General features: G+C 43.9%; 1 protein-coding gene across 1 annotated transcript in view; it reads right to left on the reverse strand.

Moving 5' to 3' along the window:
* Positions 1 to 558: 558 nt before the first annotated feature.
* The window catches only part of mrpl39 (mitochondrial ribosomal protein L39), a 28,457-nt gene continuing 6,543 nt past the window's right edge, over positions 559 to 22,472 (reverse strand). Inside the window, exons 4-10 of the mRNA XM_059968918.1 lie at positions 22,033 to 22,132; positions 19,226 to 19,293; positions 14,676 to 14,788; positions 10,610 to 10,675; positions 8,614 to 8,767; positions 2,648 to 2,695; positions 559 to 2,535 (exon numbers count right to left, since the gene is read on the reverse strand). Of these exons, the coding sequence (XP_059824901.1) occupies positions 2,431 to 2,535; positions 2,648 to 2,695; positions 8,614 to 8,767; positions 10,610 to 10,675; positions 14,676 to 14,788; positions 19,226 to 19,293; positions 22,033 to 22,132 (654 nt within the window). The 3' untranslated portion in view covers positions 559 to 2,430. The remainder of the gene's footprint in view (positions 2,536 to 2,647; positions 2,696 to 8,613; positions 8,768 to 10,609; positions 10,676 to 14,675; positions 14,789 to 19,225; positions 19,294 to 22,032; positions 22,133 to 22,472) is intronic.

The raw sequence follows: 22,472 nt of genomic DNA on the forward strand, positions 1-22,472 counted from the left end.
AGCTTGCAATCATTGAGGGAACAACAAATTCAAAATTGTATCAAGACATTTTATAGAATGTCAATGTAGCAGTCGTCACCTGAAGCTTCATAGAAGTTGCAAGATGCAACAAGACAATGATCCGAACACTTAAATCAACAACAGAATGGTTTAAAAAGAAGAAAATTAATGTTTTGAAATGGCCAAGTCAGAGTCCAGATCTTAATTCAATTGAGGTGCTGTGGCATGACCTGAAGAAGGCTGTTCATGCAAACTACCCCAGAAATATTGATGAACTGAAACAGTTTGTATGGAGGAACGGTCTAAAGTTCCTCCAAGCCGATGTGCAGGACTGATCAAGTTACCGGAAACGTTTGGTTTTTCCAACAAATACATGCAACATTGGATAACTTTTCTCAATAAATAAATGACCAAGTGTAATGTTGTTGTGTTATTTATTTCATTGGGTTCTCTATCTAGTTTTAGGACTTACGTGATGAACTTATCACATTTTAGGTCATACTTATGCAGAAATAGAGAAAATTCTAAGGGGTTCACAAACTTTCTAGCACCACTGTACATACTTTGATAAAGAATTTATTTTGAGTTTTGAATGTTGTCATCCAGGCAAGAGGAGTGTTCCATCACCATCACACTCCTGACTTGAGACTTGTAAATGGTGGAAAGGCTTTGAGGAGTTATATGGTGTTACTCCCAGCCTCAGACGTGGTCTACTAGGTTGCCTCTAGCTAATGTTATTCAGATTCTGTTCAGTGGTATCCCTGGGATATTGATAGTGGTGGTAATGTCACTGAATGCCAGGGGGTGATAGCTGGGTTTTCTTTTGTTGCCTCTGTACAATACTGAAGGCTCTTGATTCAGTAGATGTTTATGTGAGGAATGTGATCATCCAGGGGTGAAGGAGGACACAATACTAACCGTGGTGTGATGACAAATACTGCTCCCTAGGTGGGATAGTGAACTCTGTAAGTGCCTGTGAAGCATAAAAGGAGGTGGTCACTCAACCCCTCACACCTCACCTGCCATTCAATATGATCGTGGCTGATCAGATCGACGTAGCCCTCAAATTCCTAACCTTTCAAGTGTAGAATTTAAATGTTATTCTATGGCTACATCAGTTGCCCTGAATGCTCCAGTTTCTTTCCACAGCTAACAGATTTGTTGGTAGGTTAAATGATTATGATAAATTACTCTTCCACTTATGTGGTGGGGCATATCAGACAGTTAATTTGAGGGGAAACATTGTGGGAACAGGATAGATTTCATGGACCAAATAGTCTTTTATAGAAAAGAAAACATACACTTCTTGAGGAAATCGAGAACCAGCAATCAGAAATTCATTACTGTGCAAAACTCTTAAGCACCTATTATATAGCTAGGGTACAGACCTATGCACAATACTGTGAGTGATGATAAACCTGATCCTGATATGGGTCTCTGTTGGGGACTGAGAGTGGGAAGGGGGCAGGGAGAGGGGAATCATGACTGGGAAAAAGGGAAGGGAAGCACCAGAGACATGTTCTGTAATGATCAATAAACAAACTACATTGCCTGGTGGCTAGGGCAGAGGTGTCTGCACCAATGTTACCGCTCCCCCACCCCAACCTTGGAACTCCTTTCTGCCACCTGTCCCACACCCTCCCATGGCACCTCCACATTCACCATTCCCAACATCCTTTCCTTTTGCAAACTTGATCTCTGCTCTCCGTTGACCAATACAGTACTGTACAAGATGGTCAGCTTTAGAGAACATGCCCGAGATTTACAAGGATGCTGCCTGGATTGGAGAGCATGTCTTATGAGGGGTAGGTTCAGCAAGCTTGGGTTTTTCTTTTTGGACCAAGAGTGACAGGAGATTTGATAGAGGTGTTTAAGATGAGCTTGGATAGTCAATGTCCTTTCCCCCTGAGTCAGACAGTTTGGTTAGTAGGGACAGGTTGGGCTGAAGGGCCTGTTTCTGTCAGTGCAGTACTCTCAGTAGATCCACACTGTGGTGCAGTTACACCCACTGAGCCAAGCTAAAGCCTCTCCCCGTGTACACAGACCACTGACGTTCCCGTAGCCCCTTACAATACCACTGCTGGCAACCTCCCAGGACAGAGACAGTTTTAAAAGAACAGTTTAATTAAAATGCTGGAACTTCTGACAAACAACAAATTTACAGAGAGGTGCTGACTGAGATTGATTCCGGTTAGCCGCTGCATCTTCAGCGCATGGCTAAGCAAAGACAAGGTCAAGGGTCAACCCAAATATGATGCCTTCCTAGATTTGTCCGCCGGTTATATCAGATATTCCATCTCATTGTCACTGGGAGCACACGCCAGGAGATTCAACTCTGCCAGCCTGTAGCTTTACAGAGCTTGGCTCCAGAGGATTCAATACAGAAAGGTTTTCATTTTACTGCATACAATTGGTCCATTTATTCAATAACTAAAGCAGACCGGATGCCCTTTCTTGCTGAGTCTCTCTCCCTCCAATCTCCTCAAACGCTATTGCTTGATGTCTGTTGTCCGTGTGATTTCTGTCCGCTGTAACCTATCGAATCAAAAGCAGAGGTTTCACTGTAGGCACAATCAATGGGAATCTGTCTCCCAAATAATCCCACAATGGGAAGCGAACGGAGTGAAACAAAAGTCTTCCAACTCACCAGTTTCTGGGATCGCTGCCTTAATCTTCCCCATACAGAGTAAAAGGTCTATGGAATGGGACAGGAAAAAGAGAGGTCTGTTACTGAGTGGAAAAAAACAGAGTGGGACTAAAAGGCCCTTGTCGTACCAGGGTCAATTACAATGAGAACAAACTGTCTGATGTCACAAGCAAACTATTAACTTGCACCTGCGTTTTCCAAATGCAGGGAAGAGCAAAGCAAAACCCACTGCAACTACCACAAACAATTTGTACAAAGGCCTGCTCCACTGATAAAATTCATCTGAAAGCTCTTTGCTGCTTGTTCCACCTCTTTTAAGTTCCATCCCTTTATGTATTTATCCAATTTCCTTTTAGAAGTCATCATTGGACCTTTATGTCATAACATCATGCGAATAGCTTTATGCAAACTTATTGTAACAAAGTTTTCTTTTGGTAGATGATTTTCCTCACAGCGACCAGAGTTCAAGTTCTTTGCTAACAATGAAGGATTAAATCAGTAGCCAAATAATTCATGCAGACGTCTTGCTCATAAACACTGTAATAACACCGGAAGCCTACTTCCTGGAGGTGCACTAAACATAGATGCAATCGTACGATTTAATCCCAGCAGTGTTTGCCGCTGGAACAGTTAACTCCTTCACTGCTGGGACGTTACCTTAGCTTAGTGCTCTGTAATAACAATGTGTGGACAAGTCTGACCCTTGACTTCTTCCCCCTATCGGGTGAAAGTGCCTGACCTTAGCTTAGGCACAATGCGAACAATCACTGATCACCGTTCAATTCCCACTGCTGTCTGCAAGGAGTTTGTACGTTCACTCCATGACAGCATGAGCTTCCTCCAGGTGCTCGGGATTTCTCTCACGTTCCAAAGGCATACAGCCAGGGTTAGTGAATTGTCAGTATGCTATGTTTCACGGTGACACATGCATCCTCGGAATGTGTTGATAGTTGATGCAAACCCCACATTTCACTGTATGTTTTGATGTAATGATAAATACATCTATCATGTGTGAGTGTATCCAACTAGATCAGGGCAGTTCGCAGCCACTATTCCACTGTACACCCGGTCCTTAACCAATACGCTGATAAGATCAGATACACCAGCAAAGACCTAGTCCAAAAGTCAAAAACCAATAATGATTATTCCACCAAGCACCACACTAAGCACTCCTAATCATTAAGGGACTGAATAAGCCAAGATTCTCATTTAGATGGAAGGAGGGGGTTAAAAGACAGAAGCTGGTGATGGTCATTTGACCCTTCACCTGCTTTCAGTCCATCCATCACTAAGGACCCTCACCATCCAGGGCGTGACCTCTGCTCTCTACCACCAGCAGGGAGGAAGCACAGTAGGGGACTCTCGGTTAACGGTAAGGCTCCATGGCATAAAAAAAGGATAGATGCCCCCCAAGTCCCACACTCAGCAACCTCAGAATAGCTTCCACTGCTCCACCGGCAGATTTCTGAATTGTCGGTCAACACTGCTTCATTATTCCATTTACTTATTTCTGTAATTTATACTAATTTTCTGCTTTGCACTATGCTGCTGCCACAAAACAACAAAGTTCACAACATACAAGTCAGTGATAATAAAGCTGATTCTGATTTCCATTCTTCACCTTAGACTGTAAGACATAGGAGAAGAAATGGACCATTCAGCCCATTGCATCTTCTATACCAATCCCACTCATCCCCATTCTACCTTCGACACCCTCGCTAAGTAAGAACCTATCAACCTTTAAATACAAGACACAGGAGCAGAATTAGACCATTTGGCCCATCAGGTCTACCCCAGCATCCCATTATGGCTGATTTATATTCCCTCTTAATCCCATTCTCCTGCCTCCTCCACATAACCTTTGACATCCTGAAAAGAACCTATCAACTTCCACTTTAAACATAATCACCTGACAACCACAGTCATCTGCGGCAATGAGTTTCAGAGATTCACTACCCTCCGGCTAAAGGATGTCGCAGTATTCTGAGGCTGTGTCCTTTAGTCCTACACTCCCCCACTATAGGAAACATCCTCTCCACATCCACTCTCTCTAGGCCTTTCAATATCTGATAGGTTTCAATGAGATCCCCCATTATTCTTCTAAACTCCAGCGAGTACAAGCCCAGAGCCATCAAACACTCCTCAAATGTTAACCCTTCTGTTCCTAGAATCAATCTTGTGAATGACATCCTTTGGACCCTTTCCAATGCCAGCACATCATTGCTTTTATATTCTAGTCCTCTCCAAATGAATGCTAACATTGCATTTCCCTTCCTTACCACTGACTCAACCACAAGTTATCCTTTAGGAAATCCTGCACAAGGACTCCCAAGTCCCTTTGCACTTCTGATTTTGAACCACAAACTCATCAATTCCATCACCCAAATCATTGGCATATATTGTGAAGAGTCAGTCCCAACACAGACCCCTGTGGACCACCACTTAGGTACCAGCAGCCAACCAGGAAAGGCTCCTTTTCTTCCCACTTTTTGCCTGCCAGTCAGCTAATCTTCTATCCACACTAGCATCATTCCTGCAATACCATGGGCTGCTACCGTGTTAAACAGCCTAATGTGCAGCACCTTGTCAACATCCACTGACTCACCTCTGTATATCCTGCCTGCTACTTCCTCAAAGAAATTTCAGAAGATTTGTCAGACAACATTTCCCTTTTGGGAAACCATGATCTCTTTTGTCCTAATTGATCACATGCCTCTAAGTACGCCAAAACCTCATCCTTAATAATGGACTCTAACATCTTCCCAACCACTGTCAGGCTAATTTCCCTATCATCTCCCTTCATTATCTTCTCTAAAAGAGTGGAATGACATTTGCAATTCTCCAGTCTTCCAGAATAAAGTGATTCATTAGAGATCACTAATAATGCCTCCAAAATCACCTTAGATACCTCCTTCAAAACCCAGGTGACTGAACTTCCTTCAGACTGTTCAGCTCCCCATGCACCTCCTCCTTAGTAATAGCTACAAAACTCACTTTTGCCCCCAATTACAACATCTCCACCTCACTGACAATCAACACTGGTGCATCTCAGGGGTGTGTGCTTAGTCCACTGCTCTCCTCTCCCTATACCCATGACTGTGTGACTAACACACTCAAACACCATCTATAAATTTGCTGACGATACAACCAGTGTTGGCAGAATTTCAGACAGTGACATCAGGGCGTACAGGAGTGGGATATTTCAGCTAGTTGGGTGGTGTCATATCAACAGCCTTGCACTCAACGTCAGTAAGACCAAATAACTGATTGTGGACTTCAGAATGGGCAAGACAAGGGAACACACACCAGTCCTTACAGAGGGATCGGAAGTGGAAAGAGTGAGCAATTTCAAATTTCTGCATGTCAATATCTCTAAGCTGGACAACATATTGATCCAGCTATAAAGAAGGTTCGACATCGGCTATATTTCATTAGGAGTTTGAGGAGATCTGGTGTGTCTCCAAAAACACTGAAATATCTACAGATGTGCCATGCACAGCATTCTAGATGGCTGCATCAAGGTCTGGTATGGGGAGGCTCTGCACCAGATCAAAGTAAGCTGCAGTGAGTTGTAAATTTATTCAGCTCCAGCATGGGCACTAGCCTCCATAGTATCCAGGACATTTTCAAGGAGTGATGCCTCAAAAAGGTCCCCCATCACCCAGGCCTGCCTGGTTCTTCTTACACTCAATAATTCAGGAACAGCTTCTTCCCCTAGGCCATTCAATTTCTGAATGGACATTGAATCCATAAACACTACCTCTCTACATTTTTATCTCTACTTATTTAATATTTTTACATATACAGTTGGTGTAATTCATGTTTTTTCTCTCTATTATTATGTATTGCCTTGTACTGCTGCCACAAAGTCAACTAATTTCACAACATATGCCAGTGATATTAAACCTGATTCTGAAATATATCAAAGAATTGGCCTCAACAGCCATCTGTGACATTGCATTCCACTGATTGACCTCTGGCTGCAGAACTTCCTCCTCACCTCTGTTCCAAAGGGAGGCCTTTATGTCCTAAGATTATGCACTCTGGTCCTAGTCACCTCCACTATACAAAATATACTCTCTATGTCCAATCAGTTTTTGGTAGGTTTTAATGAGATCCTTCTTTATTATTCTAAACTTCAGCAAGTACAGGCCCCGAGCTATCAACCACACCTCATACATCAACCCTTTCATTCCTGGGACTACTCATAAATCTCCTCTGGATCCTGCAGAAGTTGCAGTCTTCTGCAGCTTCTTTTGATCCTCCGCAGTAGCCCCTCCATACCAGACAGTGATGCAGCCTGTCAGGATGCTCTCCATGGTACAACTATAGAGGTTTTTGAGTGTATTTGTTTACATGCCAAATCTCTTCAAACTCCTAATAAAGTATAGCCACTGTCTTGCCTTCATTATAACTACATGGATATGTTGGGACCATGTTAGATCCTCAAAGATCTAAGCCAGTACATCTTTTCTTACATAGATGACAAGGTAGTGTAGTTTGACACTATTACAGCTCAGGTCATTCCAGTTCGAAGTTCAATTCTAGCAATGTTCTGTATGGTGTCTCTGTATGCATGTCCTCCCCGTGGAATGTCTGGGTTTTCCCAGGGTGCTCCAGTTTCCTTCCACAGTCCGAAAATGTACCAGCTATGTTAATTAGGGCAAAATCAGGGTTGGGGGGGAGGGGGGGGTTGCTGGGATGGTGTGGCTTGAAGGGCCTGGAGGGCTGATTGTGGACTTCAGGAAGGGTAAGATGAAGGAACACAAACCAATCCTCATAAAGGGATTAGAAGTGGAGAGAGTGAGCAGCTTCAAGTTCCTCGGTGTCAAGATCTCTGAGGATCTAACCTGGTCCCAACATATCCATGTAATTATAATGAAGGCAAGACAGTGGCTATACTTTATTAGGAGTTTGAAGAGATTTGGCATGTCAACAACTACACTCAAAAACTTCTATAGTTGTACTGTGGAGAGCATTCTGACAGGCTGCATCACTGTCTGGTATGGAGGGGCTACTGCGGAGGACTAAAAGAAGCTGCAGAAGACTGCAGAATCTAGTCAGTTCCATCTTGGGCACTAGCCTACAAAGTACTCAGGACATCTTTAGGGAGTGATGTCTCAGAAAGGCAGCATCCATTAATAAGGACCTCCAACACCCAGGGCATGCCCTTTTCTCACTGTTACCATCAGGTAGGAGATACAGAAGACTGAAAACACACAATCAGCAATTCAGGAACAGCTTCTTCCCTTCTGCCATCCGATTTCTAAATGGACTTTGAAGCTTTGGACACTACCTCACTTTTTTATTAAATATACAGTATTTCTGTTCTTGCACATTTTTTAAAATCTATTCATTACACATAATTGATTTACTTGTTTTTTTATGTTTTATTTATTATTATTTCTCTCTCTCTGCTAGATTATGTATTGCATTGAACTGCTGCTGCTAACAAATCTCACGTCACATGCCGGTGATAATAAACGCTGCATCTCTAAACAAATAAATAAACAAGGGGTCCAAAACAATTCACAATACTACAAACGTGGTCTCACCAGTGCTTTATAAACCATCAGCCTTATGTGCGTAGCACCACTGTCCTGCACTAAGTCTTGCAGAGCAGAAACTGAACTGGACTGAAGACCTTTGTAGTGCTGGTACTCATTACAAGCTGAATACACTATCTGACGTCAGTGGAAAAAATAAAAACTTTAGCATTTTTCCCAAGACAACTCACATCAATTAACAGCACACATCACAATTAAACAACCCACTTGTACAAAGCACAGTTCCACTAACAATATCTGAAAGGTTTCTGCCACTTGCTCCATTCCCTGCAATTTTTATTATGTCTTTGTCCTTTTTTTCCCCTTCTCAGTCTACTGATTAATTTTGCTATGTTACATACTCTCTAAAACCCTACAGATTTTGGTCTAGATACATGCTTCACCTTTGTGCCACCTTACCTTCAGGTGAAGGGGTATTGAGAGCCCCTGGAATCTGCGCTCCAGGCCGGACTGGCTTGTGCCCAGATTGTGGGCAGCAGTGATCTCATACTGTGAGCAGATTCCAGTGCGGGAGATGTGTGGCCCGTCACTGACATCGACAAAATCACCACACCTGCAGCAACATAACAAGTGATTACGGTTTACAGTATCTTACAATAATTTAATGTCATGCATTGTACTGCTGTCACAAAGCAAATTTCACGACTTATGGAAGAGACAATAAACCAGGTGCTGATTTTTTTTTTAAAAAAGGGATGCAGGAAGCAGGCTCTTCCAATCCTACAAGCCCACACCCAATGACACCCATGTAACCAATTAACCTACTAACCGACATGTCTTTGGAATGTGGGAGGAAACCAAAGCACGTGGAGAAAGCCCAAACGGTCACTGGGACAACAAGCACCTTATAGGCAGCAGCAGGAATTGAACCTGGGTCACTGGCGCTGCAATAGTGTTGTGCTAACCACTATGCTACCTTGCCATCCATTTATGATGACCATAAACATTACCGTCAAATCCATTTCACATTTATTAAAATTACCCAAATTTACGTATCCCCACTGCAGTGGAATGCAACTCCTGCCTGTAGGCCAGGTTTCTGAATATTAGTCTAACATCTAACCTGCACACGAACCTATAGCATAGGCTCTTCAAAGTTTTGGAGGGCTGCTTCTGAAAACTTCTTGTGCTAGGGAACCTAATGACTGAAACGAGACATGTCACCCGGCAGAACAGAGAGCATGTCTTATGAAGATAGGCTGAGCAAACCGGTTCTTTTCCCTTCGGAGGAAAGGAGGTGTACAAGATAAGAAACATTATAGACCAAGTAACCAGCCAGACCTTTTTCCCCAGGGGCCATAATTTTCAGCTGAATTGAATAAAATATGGGGAGGATGTTACAGGTTAATTTATTTTGTTTTTTTTTAATATATACACACATTGAGGAAAGCCTCACTTCCTTAACTATGGTATGTTTTTCACCTTGGGATATCCTTACCTATTAGAGGTTGCTATCTGCAGTTTATGGAGTATGAAACAATCACTGTGCTTAATGGACAGTGAGACAGATAACTAAATAGGCAAGGTAACTATTTATACACAGTGGTGGGTGTGTGGAATGCCCTGCCAGGTCAAGGAAGATACATTAAGGACATTTAAGAAACTCTTAGATGGGCAGACAAATGGTAGAAAAAAGGGCTACGTGAGAGGGAACGACTGGACTGATCTTGGAGTAAGTTAAACAGTCGGCACAACGCTGAAGGACCTATACTGTGCCGCAGTGTTCTACGTTTTTGACCCTTACAACAGTCAAGGTGCTCATTGATTGGGGTTGACCATGGATGTTGCGTGCCAGCTGTCTATGAGATATGCAAGTCAATACACAAGCCAGGGCAATACCATATGGAAAGCAAGCTGTTGCCCAAGCAGCTGACCTCCCCTCTCCACACAGCTGGTGAATCTAAAGGAAATGCAAAGATTGATACAGTTTGGCACCAGCTGGAGTTGGCAGTAAGTAATGAATTCAACGTAGGACTTCCTTAGGGACTCCAGCTCCAGATTTTTCCTCAGGGTTTACTCTTGAAGCCTTCTCCATGAGTGGGTATAGTCATAAGACAGCAGAGATTTGAGACCAAGGCTTTCCTTCTGCTAGATGAACTGCCAACCTCGGCTGAACCCAATCTGCCCAAAGCGACTGGTCTTAAGGCACTAGTGAGGGCCTTTGCCTTTCTCCTGTCAGTAGAAAAGGAGGCTTAGTAGCTAAGCAACATGTGAAGGCCAGGAGTTGGACTTTGGTGTCAGAGGCTACTTAAGCTCCACGCCATTGGGAGCATTTTATAGGTAGTGGGATTTTATCTCCACTAATCCCCTCCCCTAGCTATAACAATCTTAAAGAAACTACATCACACAACAACAGATGCAGCAGTACACCCCACCAGAGAGAAGCAGTTCTCACCTGTACAGCTTTACCAGTTTCCTGGGGTGGTGGGAAGCCCGCTCCTCAATCATCTCCAGTTTGTGTCTGTAAAGAGAAGTATAGAAGCAAAGCTTATTAAAGATTTAGTTTTATTTGTCTTATGAACACTGAAGCACGTAGTGAATTTTTTTTTATATATCAACGATTAACACAGTCCGAGGATATGCTGGGGGTAGCCAGCAAATATCGCCATGCTTCCAGCACCAACACAGAATACCCATAACTTAATAACCTACAAACACATACAACTTTCAAATGTGGGTGGAAACTGGAGCACCCAGAGGGACACCACATGGTCATGTGGAGAACGTACAAACAGACAGCGGCAGGAAATGAACCACAATCTTAAAGCTACGGTTGTAAAACATAATGCTAACCGCTCTGCTACCATGTCATCCCCTACACTGCACACTGCCTGTCAGAGCACGTGGCACGACTGCTTATAATCACAATCATGCACTTTCAAATCACACTACACCACACCCATACCGACATCTTCCAGCGCACATTCCTGGTCAGGCACTGCATGGGACGATCACTGTCCTCACCAGAGGTGGACATACTGTTACAAATGTGCCACAACTCTGAGGGGCCAAAGGGTACAAAGTAGCCCCCTCCTTTTTGAGAATCGCAAGATCGTTATTAATTCGGGTCTGGGACTCAGGAAATAAGAGAGAATCCTCAAGGTTTTGGAATGTGTCCTGGCCTCAGCAAGACAAAGCCACAGATAACGGCCATTGTCTCTTGGAGACGGAATTGTGTATTGAGTACTGTACTATTCATCGAAGCCCTCAGGGGACAACCAGAGTGGTCTGGTTGAGGGATTGCATCATCCCAACCTGATTGACATCTGAGACCCCGTGAGTAAGGATAAAAGAGGGTCTGCGGAACAACCCCTTAAGACACACCAGGAGAAACGCTAGAAATCCCATGACAGCATTTAATAGCGACAGCCAGTGGAGGGCTCGCGTGCGTCCTTTCCCTTTGCCTGGGATTGGGGCCTTACCACGGAAGAACGACTTAGCTAAAGGAGAGGCCACAAGTGACCGGCCATACCAACGGAACTCTCGAAGGATCGAAATCATAAAAAGGAAAAGCTGGCGAGTTTCTAAAAATCTCTCTCGACTCCAACCAAAGGCTGCAGCCTGAATGAACTGAGTGACTTTTATATTTCCATCGGACAATACATTACCGCCAGACAACGATAGAGCTTATTTCTTATTATTAGTATACCCACACTTTTAGATTTAGTATTGATGACGTATATTATCTGTATGTTTGCATTGATATTATTTTTGTGTATTTTTACTAATAAATACTGTTAAAAATAGTATCATCAGACTTCAATGGACCTCTCTATCTTTGCTAGTAAGTGACCCAGTTACGGGGTTCGTAACAATACACACCAGTGCATTCCACACACCATTCTCAACAGTAATAATCTCATAAGAATCATCAGGTTCTTGAACCAACCTGCACAACCTTCTTACCTCAGCAATGGACTACCTCTTGCACAACCTGTTCTCTGACAGCGTCCTTTTATTTGTAATGTTGTCTCATTTTTCCACGGTATTTTTGTTTCCCGCTCTCTTCGTTGACTTGCATAATTTACATTTGGTGTGCCGTCTAAACCCACATACCTGTGATGCTGCTGCAAGGAAGTTTTTCACTGTACCTCAGTGTACTTGTGTACGTAACAATAAACTTAAATTGATGTGTACAATGTCCTGGGTATGTTACTCAAAATGGCCTCTTTGGTTTGTTACAAGTAGGAATGTTTCTTTGTCGGATAAGTGTTTCTCTAGCCGTTGTTTCACTTTAGAATGGCTGATATGGTAATTGTATTCATTTGTTAATCAATGGGGAATGTCATTGTGTCTTGTGATGCTGGGAACTTGGGGGAGGGGTTTTCGCGGGTTTTTGGGGGGGAGGCCGAGGAATAGACTGAAGAAGGTGGACGTGTGCTGGACTGCTCGTAAGACCACCGGGGTGGTCCCAGGTGCGACGGCCGGATGGGTCGATTGGTTCGTTGATTGAGCTCCAACGAGTGCACTAAACAGACTGAACTTTGATAAGTGGCGCCTTTTGTTTTTTTCCTTGTGTATATATATTGTATTGCTTACTACTCTTTTTAATTTTAGTAAACTCTTTAAAGTGTATTTCATAACGGTATTTGTTGTGGGTTTGATACTGTTGGCGGGCGCGAGGCATTAACTCGATTCTCACAGCACCTGCGTGTACGGGAGGTGGGTTGGAGAGTGGCTGGATCCCCTTTTTCCCCTAGACATATACCAGCCTGTTGGGTAAGGGTTACAGATGCAAAAGACAAGAGTGTATTCATTAACGAACTCAGCTTCCTGATCAGTGGTCAACTTACTCCCTCGTGATAGCGCCTTAAGGCTGGAAAGTGCTGCCATTAGGAAGGAGGTACAGGAACCTCAGGATTCAGGTCGTTTATAAAAATCACGAAGAGAAGGGGTCCCACAACAGATTCCTGAGGCACACCACTGGTCATCAACCACCATGTAGAACATGACCCATCTACAACCACTCTTTGCCTTCTGTGGGCAAGCCAGTTCTGGATCCACAAAGCAATGTCCCCTCGGATCCCATGCCTCCTTACTTTCTCAATAAGCCTTGCATGGGGTACCTTATCAAATGCCGTGCTGAAATCCACATACACTATATCTACTGTTCTTCCTTCAATGTGTTTAGTCACATCCTCAAAAAATTCAATCAGGCTTGTAAGGCACGACCTGCCTTTGACAAAGCCATGCTGACTATTCCTAATCATATTATGACTCTCCAAATGTTCATAAATCCTGCCTCTCAGGATTTTCTCCATCAACTTACCAACCACTGAAGTAAGACTCACTGGTCTACAAATTCCTAGGCTACCCCTACTCCCTTTCTTGAATAAGGGAACAACATCTGCAACCCTCTGATCCTCCAGAACCTCTCCCATCCCCATTGATGATGCAAAAATCATTGCCAAAGGCTCTGCAATCTCCTCGCTCGCCTCCTGCAGTAGCCTGGGGTATATCTCGTCCAGTCCCGGCGACTTATCCAACTTAATGCTTTTCAAAAGCTCCAGCACATCCTCTTTCTTAATGTCTATATGCTCAAGCTTTTCAGTCCGCTACAATCGGTAAGGTCCTATTCCATAGTGAACAGTGAAGCAAAGTATTCATTAAGTACCTTCGCTAACTCCTCCAGTTCCATACACACTTTTCCACTGTCACATTTGATTGGTCCTATTCTCTCATGTCTTATCCTCTTGCTCTTCACATACTTGTAGAATGCCTTGAGGTTTTCTTTAATCCTGCCTGCCAATCTTCTCATGGCCCCTTCTGGCTCTCCGAATTTCCTTCTTAAGCTCCTTCCTGCTCGCCTTATAATTTTCTAGATCTCTATCATTACCTAGTGTTTTGAACTTCATCCTGAGGTGCATCTCCCAAAGTGCATGAAGAAAGCACGTCAGCGGAACCACTTTGTTAGGAGTTTGAGGAGATTTGGGATGTCATCAAAGACATCCTAAACCTTCTACACTAGAGAACATCACTGCCAGATAAGGAGCTCCAGTGCACATGATAGGAAAAGAGTGCAAAATGTTGTAAACTCAGCCTGCTCCATCACCAACACAACCCCCCCCCCCCGCCCCCATCAACAAGGACATCTTCAAAAGCAAATGCCTCCAGAAGGCAGCATCGTTCCCTGAGGACACTCACCATCCAGGATACATTTCTCATTACTACCATCAGAGCTCAGGTACAGGAGACTGAAGATCCACACCCAACTATTTAGGAGCACCTTCAGCTCCTCCACCATCAGATTTCCGAAAGGACCATGAAAACCACCTCAGTATTCCTCTGTTGTGCTAGATATTTATTTGTTTATTTATTCTTCATTTTATTTATTTTTATTCTCTTTTTTTTGTAATTTATAGTTATTACCTTCTGTGTTGCACTGTATCACTGCTACAAAACAATAGAGTTCACAATGTTCGCCAGTGGTGATAAACCCGACTCTGATTCCTCTCACTTACTTGTTGTCCCCAAAGATCTCCCGGGCCACCTTGGGTGGTACCTCCAGCAGCTCAAAGGGCAGGTCTTTGTGGATAAGTCGGTGAGCCTCTTGAGTCAGGGACTGTAGGTTCTCCTGCAACACACAGACAGAAACACAGGCACTGAAAACATTTGTCTACATACTTAATTAAATCCAGCCCCACTTCTAATCCTCCAGTCCAGGGACAGGTGGGCAGTGAGCTACCTCCAAAAAAAAATCATGCCCGAGGGAAATTCCTGGGGGCCACAGCACTGCTTCACAGACGTTACTCTGTTCTCTAATCCATCCATGGGAACCATTTTTCCCTGATAAATAGGGACATCTCTAATGATCAGAGCAGTAAGTAGCCTCCCATAAACCCAAGGGATGCTGGAAATCCAGAGTGACACTGACACTGACACACACACACACACACACAATACTGGAGAACCTCGGCAAGGCAGGCAACCTCTCTGGAGAGGAATAAACAGGTAACATTTTGCACCAAGACCCCCTCATCTTTAACAGACAGACTTACAACTTCCCCACTGGACTGACAGGTACTGACGGACCTGGGTGACTCGAGGGAATTACTACTGTATTAGCACTAGGGTGCTAGTGTTGGCACTGGGGCTAAAACGTTGCCAGTAGGGTTAAAGTATTTGAACTGCAGCTATAGCGTTGGTGTTATGGTCTTGACACTGGATTTACTGTGCTCTAGAACACACAGAAGAACAGCACAGTCCTGGCCCTTCGGCCCACTAACATCTACCTAACCCTTCCCACTCACTTTTCTATATCCATGTGCCTATCTAAAAGTATCTTAAATGTTCCCAATGTATCTGTCTCTACCAATAACCCCGTAGTGAATTCTACATTCTGTCTTTCTTTGTACAACCTCAATGTACTGAAGTGGTGAGATGATCTGCAGACAAAACTAAGTATTCCACTATACCTTGGTCCATGTGGCAATAATAAGCAAATTGACCACTGAAAAAAGACTGGTGTGCCAGATTACCCCACTAAACCTTCACACACATAATGCAAGAGGCAGAGCCTGACAGGTGGTTTCAAAACTATATGTCCACTATTTGAAACAAAACTTTTTCTTTATTTATTTATTGACTGAGAGATGTAGTGCCGAACAGTCCCTTCCTGCCCAAGGGACCGAACCGCCCAGCAACCCACCTATTTAATCCAGCCTAATCACAGGACAACTTACAATGACCAATTAAACTACCAGCCTGTACTTCTTTGGACTACGGGAGGACACCGGAGCACTCAGAGGAAATCCACGCTGTCGCGGGGAGAACATACCAAACTCCCTAAAGAGAGTGCCAGGATTGAACTCTGAACTTCAACACCCCAAGATACAATAGTATCGCGCATGGACAGTAAATACATAAAATGCCTGCCTTTGTATTAGTCCTGTGGAAATACTTTCAATGAAAGATTCCTTTCCTATAGCAAATTAATTTTACTCCAGATCAGATTCAGATTTATTTATTACATGTACATCAAAACATAGAGTGAAACACATTGTTTGCTTTAGCAACCAACACACCCAAGGATGCAGTCCGCAAGTGTCACCACACATTCTGGCACCAAGAGGTCCTGGATACCCTAGAGATCCACTCCCAGGATATAGTCAAGATTTTCACTTGATACAAATCATGTTAGCCATAAGGAGGTGTGGAGCGAGCCATATCTCCAACCCCCTCCTGCTACTGCTGTTCAGGTGAAATTGAAGGTTTCCCATTCAATGTGTACACCAGGAATGACAGCACCTCAAGCAAGACAAGGCTGACACCATGTGGTAAAAACTATGAACTGCATCTGGGTTAATTCCACCTTTCGAAACAGACATACTTTATTGATCCCGAGGGAAATTGAGTTTCATTACAGCTGCACCAACCAAGAATAGTGAAAAAATATAGCAATATAAAACCATAAATAATTATATAATAATAAACTAATCATGCCAAGTGGAAATAAGTCCAGGACCAGCCTACTGGCTCAGGGTGTCTGACACTCCGAGGAAAGAGTTGTAAAGTTTGATGGCCACAGGTAGGAATGACTTCCTGTGACGCTCAGTGTTGCATCTCGGTGGAATGAGTCTCTGGCTGAACGTACTCCTGTGCCTAACCAGTACATTATGGAGTGGATGGGAATCATTGTCCAAGATGGCATGCAACTTGGACAGCATCCTCTTTTCAGACACCACCGTTAGAGAGTCCAGTTCCACTCCCACAACATCACTGGCCTTATGAATGAGTTTGTTGATTCTGTTGGTACAACAACTTCAATACAAGAGATTCTGCAGATGCTGGAAATCTTGAACAACACAGACAAAATGCTGGAGAAACTCAGCAAGGGGAGTAAACAGACTTTGGGCTAAAACCCTTCATCAGGACTGGAAAGGAAAGGGGCATGTGGTGGTGGGGGAGGAAGAGGAGAAGAACAAGCTGGCAGATGATAAGTTGTATCAGGTGAGGGGTAATGTGTAAGAATAGTCCTTTGTCCTCTCCAATTACATTCCTTCTTCTCCAGTCCTTACATCTTCCAACTATCTCTTCCCAGCTTCTTACTTCAACCCCTCTTCCACCTTTATTCACAAGAGGTTTCAGTGACTTCAAGTTGGTAGTGCAGTCTGTATAAGTTGTGGATAGAGTGCACCACCTTTCTAACAACACACTCGCCAATCCCACCACATCTGTGGAAGATCCTGCTGACTCAGAACCCAGAAAACCAGAGTGGGAACAAGTCACCCTTGATCCAGAAGGACTGCCCAAGATGATGATACAGGAATGATGGTTCATATCACCAGCCAGTTAACTCAGTCATAGAGAACTACAGCACAGAGACAGGCCCTTCAGCCCATCTATTCAATGCTGAACTGTTATTCTGCCTAGTCCCATTCACTCGCACCTATACCATTGCCCTCCCCTCCGTGTAGTTACCCAAACTTCCCTTATATGTTGCAAATGAACCTGCATTCACCACTTCCAATGGTATGGTGGTTAGCTCAATCGCTTTACAGTGCTAACAATCACCGATGATTCCCGCTGCTGTCTATAAGGAGCTGCACAATCTCCCTGCGACCATGTGAGCTTCCTCCCGGGTTTCAGAGGTGCACAATTAGGGATAGTGAGTTGTGGGCATGCTATGCTAGCGTCAGAATCGTGGCCACACTTGTGGGCTGTTCCCAGCACATCGCACAAAAAAAAATGATGCAAACGATTCATGTCACTGAATGTTTTGATATACATGTGGAAACTAAAACTAATCTCCTCCTTCTGAGTGAAGAAGTTCCTCCTGCGGTTCCCCTGAAATATTTCACCTTTCACCCTTAACTCATGACATCAAGTTCTAGTCTCACCCAGCCTCAGTGGAAAAACCCTGCTTGCATTTACCCTAGCTGAACCCCCCAATTTTGTTTACTGGGATCAAAGTATCCAATCAGCTCCAAAAAGGCCTAATGCTTCAGTGTCTCCTTTATAACTATTTCCTAATTCTGTTTCTATAAGGAGACATTTCACAACTAGGCCAGCTATGGGCTACATTATCCAGAAATACACACAACGTGAGGAATCTGTAAACTTCCCTCACCGATGACAACTTATTTCTAACCGAACATATCTGCAACGTACTGCCAGCGGAGGAGTGGAATCAGACACAGTCTATCTTTGCAAGGCATTTAGACAGACACTTAACTAAGGGGATAACTCACTGAGGGTTAATGAGTTCTTCCAGCAGTGCACAAGTGACTTGTGCTCATTTAGGGTGGTGAGCTGGAGATAGCAAAGGAGGTGTAAGGTGTTTCTTGCCTCCGCTAGCCTGCATGTGTAACATCTGCTTAGCCCCTCAATCAGAGTCATGTGAAACCATGGGAGCAACTGGTGTATATCACAAGCCCTGGTTATGTGACCACTGACACCAGACAATCTCTGAAGAGTATTGATAATGCTGGGGTTACCCATCTTGTAAAGACACTGCCCAGAAGGCGGCATTGGCAAATACCTTCTGCAGAAAAATTTGCCAAGAACGATCATGGTCATGGGACCATGATCACCCATGTTAAACAACACAGCACATAATAATGATGATGAAGATGAGGATGAAGTCACATTTTAAAGATGTACCAGTTGGTTGGTTAATTGGTCATTGTAAATTGTCCTGTGATTGGGCTAAAATTAAATAGGTGGGTTTCTGAGTGGCATGACTGATTGTGCCAAAAGGGCCTGTTCCATGTGTTATCTCTAAATAAAATTTTGAGTCTTTAAAACGGAGGGATCACTCTGACAGAGTTCTATCTTTCAGTAGAACAGTGTATACTAAATGAGATAATGTCCTGTTGTTTTACAACAGCCCATCTCCCCATCATGAGCAACACCATGGTATGTCAGCTGCTGTCTAATCCTACAGCATAAACTACCGTGTGGCTTTGTACATTTATCATGGGGGTGAGAGGGCAAAAGGAATGGGGTGAGATCAGCAAGTAACGCTTGGGACGTCCAAGTGAGAGACTTTAACAGAAAGTAGTACACTCACCTGTGAGGGTGTCCAATCATCCAACCGGCTGTCCAGTATCACGTCGTAGCAGAAAGCTCCAGCAATCACTGCAAGAGGAGAGGCACGCAGTCACACAGCAGTACAGCACAGAATCAGCCTCTCCAGCCACCCTTTTTACCCGTCTACACTAATCCCTTGTTCTCTTCTAACCTACAGTTGAATATACAGTACATAGAACTGTATAGGCCCTTTAGCCTAGATATTGTGCTGACTCTGTCAGCTACTCCAAGATCAATCTCTGTTGCACATAACCCCATTTTCATCCATCCATCCATGTGCCTAAGGGTCTGTTAAACATCTATCCCTGCTATCCCACGTCCCACTCTATGTAAAAACCCTACCTTATTATCTTGTCTATTTAAGTATCTGTCTCTTAAGCATAGTGGTTGTACCCAGTTCCACAAACCTCAGATAGCAACCAGTCTCTGGGTACGAGTTTCCCAAGGTTTTAAAAACATCCCTAGGGTGAGGATGGGATGCTTGCTTCAACACAGACCATTCCTGAATAGTCCCCTTGGACGATAAAAGCAATTCTTGATCTCCCTTATCAACCTTGTTACAGTCATTGCACTTTGTTGATGCCTCACAAAGGCAGCGTCATCATTAAGGACCCCTGCTGTAGCACAGCAGTTAGCGAGGCGCTATTACAGCTTGAGGCATCAAGAGTTTGGAGTTCAATTCCAATGGCATCTGTAAGGAGTCTGTACATTCTCCACGTGGAATGCATGGGTTGCCCTGGGTGCTCCAATTTCCACTCTCAGTACAATGACATTCCGGGGTAGGTTAACTAGTCATTATCAATTGTCCTGTGATTAGGCTAGGGTTGAATCTGAAGTTGGTGGGCAGCGCAGCTCCAATGGGTTATCATGCACTGTATCTCTAAATAAGTAAACAAACAAACAAAAAACAGATCTGGATTGTTCTCTCTAGAGCACTAGAGGCTGAGATGGAAGATAGAGATTGGGCATATAGAGTTCTCTTCTAAGGTTAGAAATGTCAAATATTAGAGAACATTGATTCAAGGTGAGAGGAGTGGTTAAAGGAGATTTACTTGTACAGAATGTTGGGTGCCTGAAGCACACTGCCAGACGAAGAGTTGGAAACTATTGCATCTGTTTCCAACACTTCGTCTGGCAGTGTGCTTCAGGCACTTAAGGCATTTAAGGTGCATCCGGAAAAGACAAATCAATATACAGGGATATGGATCATGTTGAAAAGATATGGTGACATATGAACAGACAGACAAAGAGTTACACACACCTTGCAGGCAGGTGGGATAAGTTACATTGCTATAATGGTCGGCACAGACACAACGTGCTTGAGAGACTGAGATCACTTGTTTCATATGACACTAGCTGTACCTGCCAGAGTGCAACTAGTGGTCATGTAGAACGTAGTTCCCGCAGCTGACCTCCCTCCGCAGGGACCCAAGGACCCCGAGACTCGGTGCAGTCCTCTCACAACCATCTCAGCTCAAACAGACAAGATATCAGATCAGATCTCTGTGGGAGAACGAGGGGAGATTTGATAGAGGGACACAAAATTATGAGGGTGTAGATAAGGTAAATGCAAGCAAGTTTTTAAATCACTGAGGTTAGCTGAGGCTAGAACAAGAGGTCATAAATTAAGGGTGAAAGGTGAAATACTTAAGGAGAAAACGAGGGGGAACACCTCTTCACTCAGAGGTGGTGAGTGTGTGGAACGAGCTGCCAGTGGAAGTGGTGGATGCGGGTTCAATTGCAACATTTACGAGAAGTTTGGATAGGTATATGGAGGGTTATGGTCCAGGTGTGGGTGGATGGGACTGGGCAGAATAACAGTTCACCGTGGACTAGATGGGCCGAAGGGCCTGTTCCTGTACTGTAGTGCTTTTACGTTCTACAAGGGATCTTCCAACTCCAGACTGTGAAGTGTCCTATTGCTGAGTTGCTATTCAGTCCAAGGGACTTCTGCTTCCTCACCAGCTTCCCTCAATCTCGATCATTTCATCCTGTCAGCACTTCTGTCCCTTTCCCTCTTCCCATGGGCACATTTCACCTCAACCCCCCCCCCCCACTCCCAATTCATTCAACTGATAAAAAAAATAAAGTGAAAGAGTTAAGTAGGGCAGCATGGTAGTGTAGCGATTAGCAACCCAGGTTCAGTTCTGGCTCCGTAAGGAGTTTATGACCTCCAAGTGCTCTGGTTTCCTGCCACATTCCAAAGACATACGGGATAGTAGGTTGATTGGTCACATGAGTGTATTTGGTGGCAGGGTGGAGATACATCTCTACCAAAGGAGGTGTCAGGTGCTCCTTCCCTCCACTAGCCTGCTGGTGACCCATGGGCAATGGGTAGTATCTGCTTAGCCCCGAATCAGGGTCACGAGAAGCCTTGGGAGCAGGTGGTGGATGGTCATATGAGCATCTGGTACATAACTCAAGTCCTGGTTATGCGACCACTGATGCCAGGCAGACAGTCTCTAAAGAGTATTGATGATGGCTGGAGTCACCAGTCTTAGAAACATAGAAACCCTACAGCGCAATACAAACCCTTCAGCCCACAATGCTGTGCCGAACATGTACTTACTTTTGAAATTACCTAGGGACTGCCCAGAAGGCAAGGGGAAGCCACTTACTTTGAAAAATTTGCCACAAACAATCATGGTCATGGAAAGACCATGATCACCTACAACACATGACCCAGCACATAATGAACAATCAAACACATGTAACTGCGCTGTGCAGGCTCACTGGGCTGGGAGAGGCTGTTACTCTGAATAAATACCTAAATAACATAAAACCGACCTGGTATTTCTGGTGCTTGGATCAGTTCAACGGTGTATTCATCTTTAAAAACTGTTTCAAGGACGTAACCCATCATCATGGCACACGACCGCCAATAAGCCTGTTACATAAAAACAGTGTACAATGAATGAAAGATTAAACATTCCCAATACAGGGCTGAGGGAGTGGGGCAGGAATTCTTTTCAAACCATTCACCTTCCCCCTGCAAGAAAGTGAAAAAATAGGCTCTTGTTAAGTATAAGATGGGCTGGAGAGTAACAGAACAAGGGGTGACTTTATTGAAGTTTATAAAATTATGAGGGACATAGATAAGCTCATTCTAATGAAAAGCTTTCGGTTGAGAGGGGAAAAGGTTTAAAGGGACCCATGGAGCAAGCTTTCCACAATGCTTGTTATGTGCTGAGATGATGTGCCGAGTATGATGTGGGAGATCATGGTCT

This window comes from Hypanus sabinus, chromosome 4, assembly GCF_030144855.1.
Source record: "Hypanus sabinus isolate sHypSab1 chromosome 4, sHypSab1.hap1, whole genome shotgun sequence".
In the NCBI taxonomy this organism is placed as follows: domain Eukaryota; kingdom Metazoa; phylum Chordata; class Chondrichthyes; order Myliobatiformes; family Dasyatidae; genus Hypanus; species Hypanus sabinus.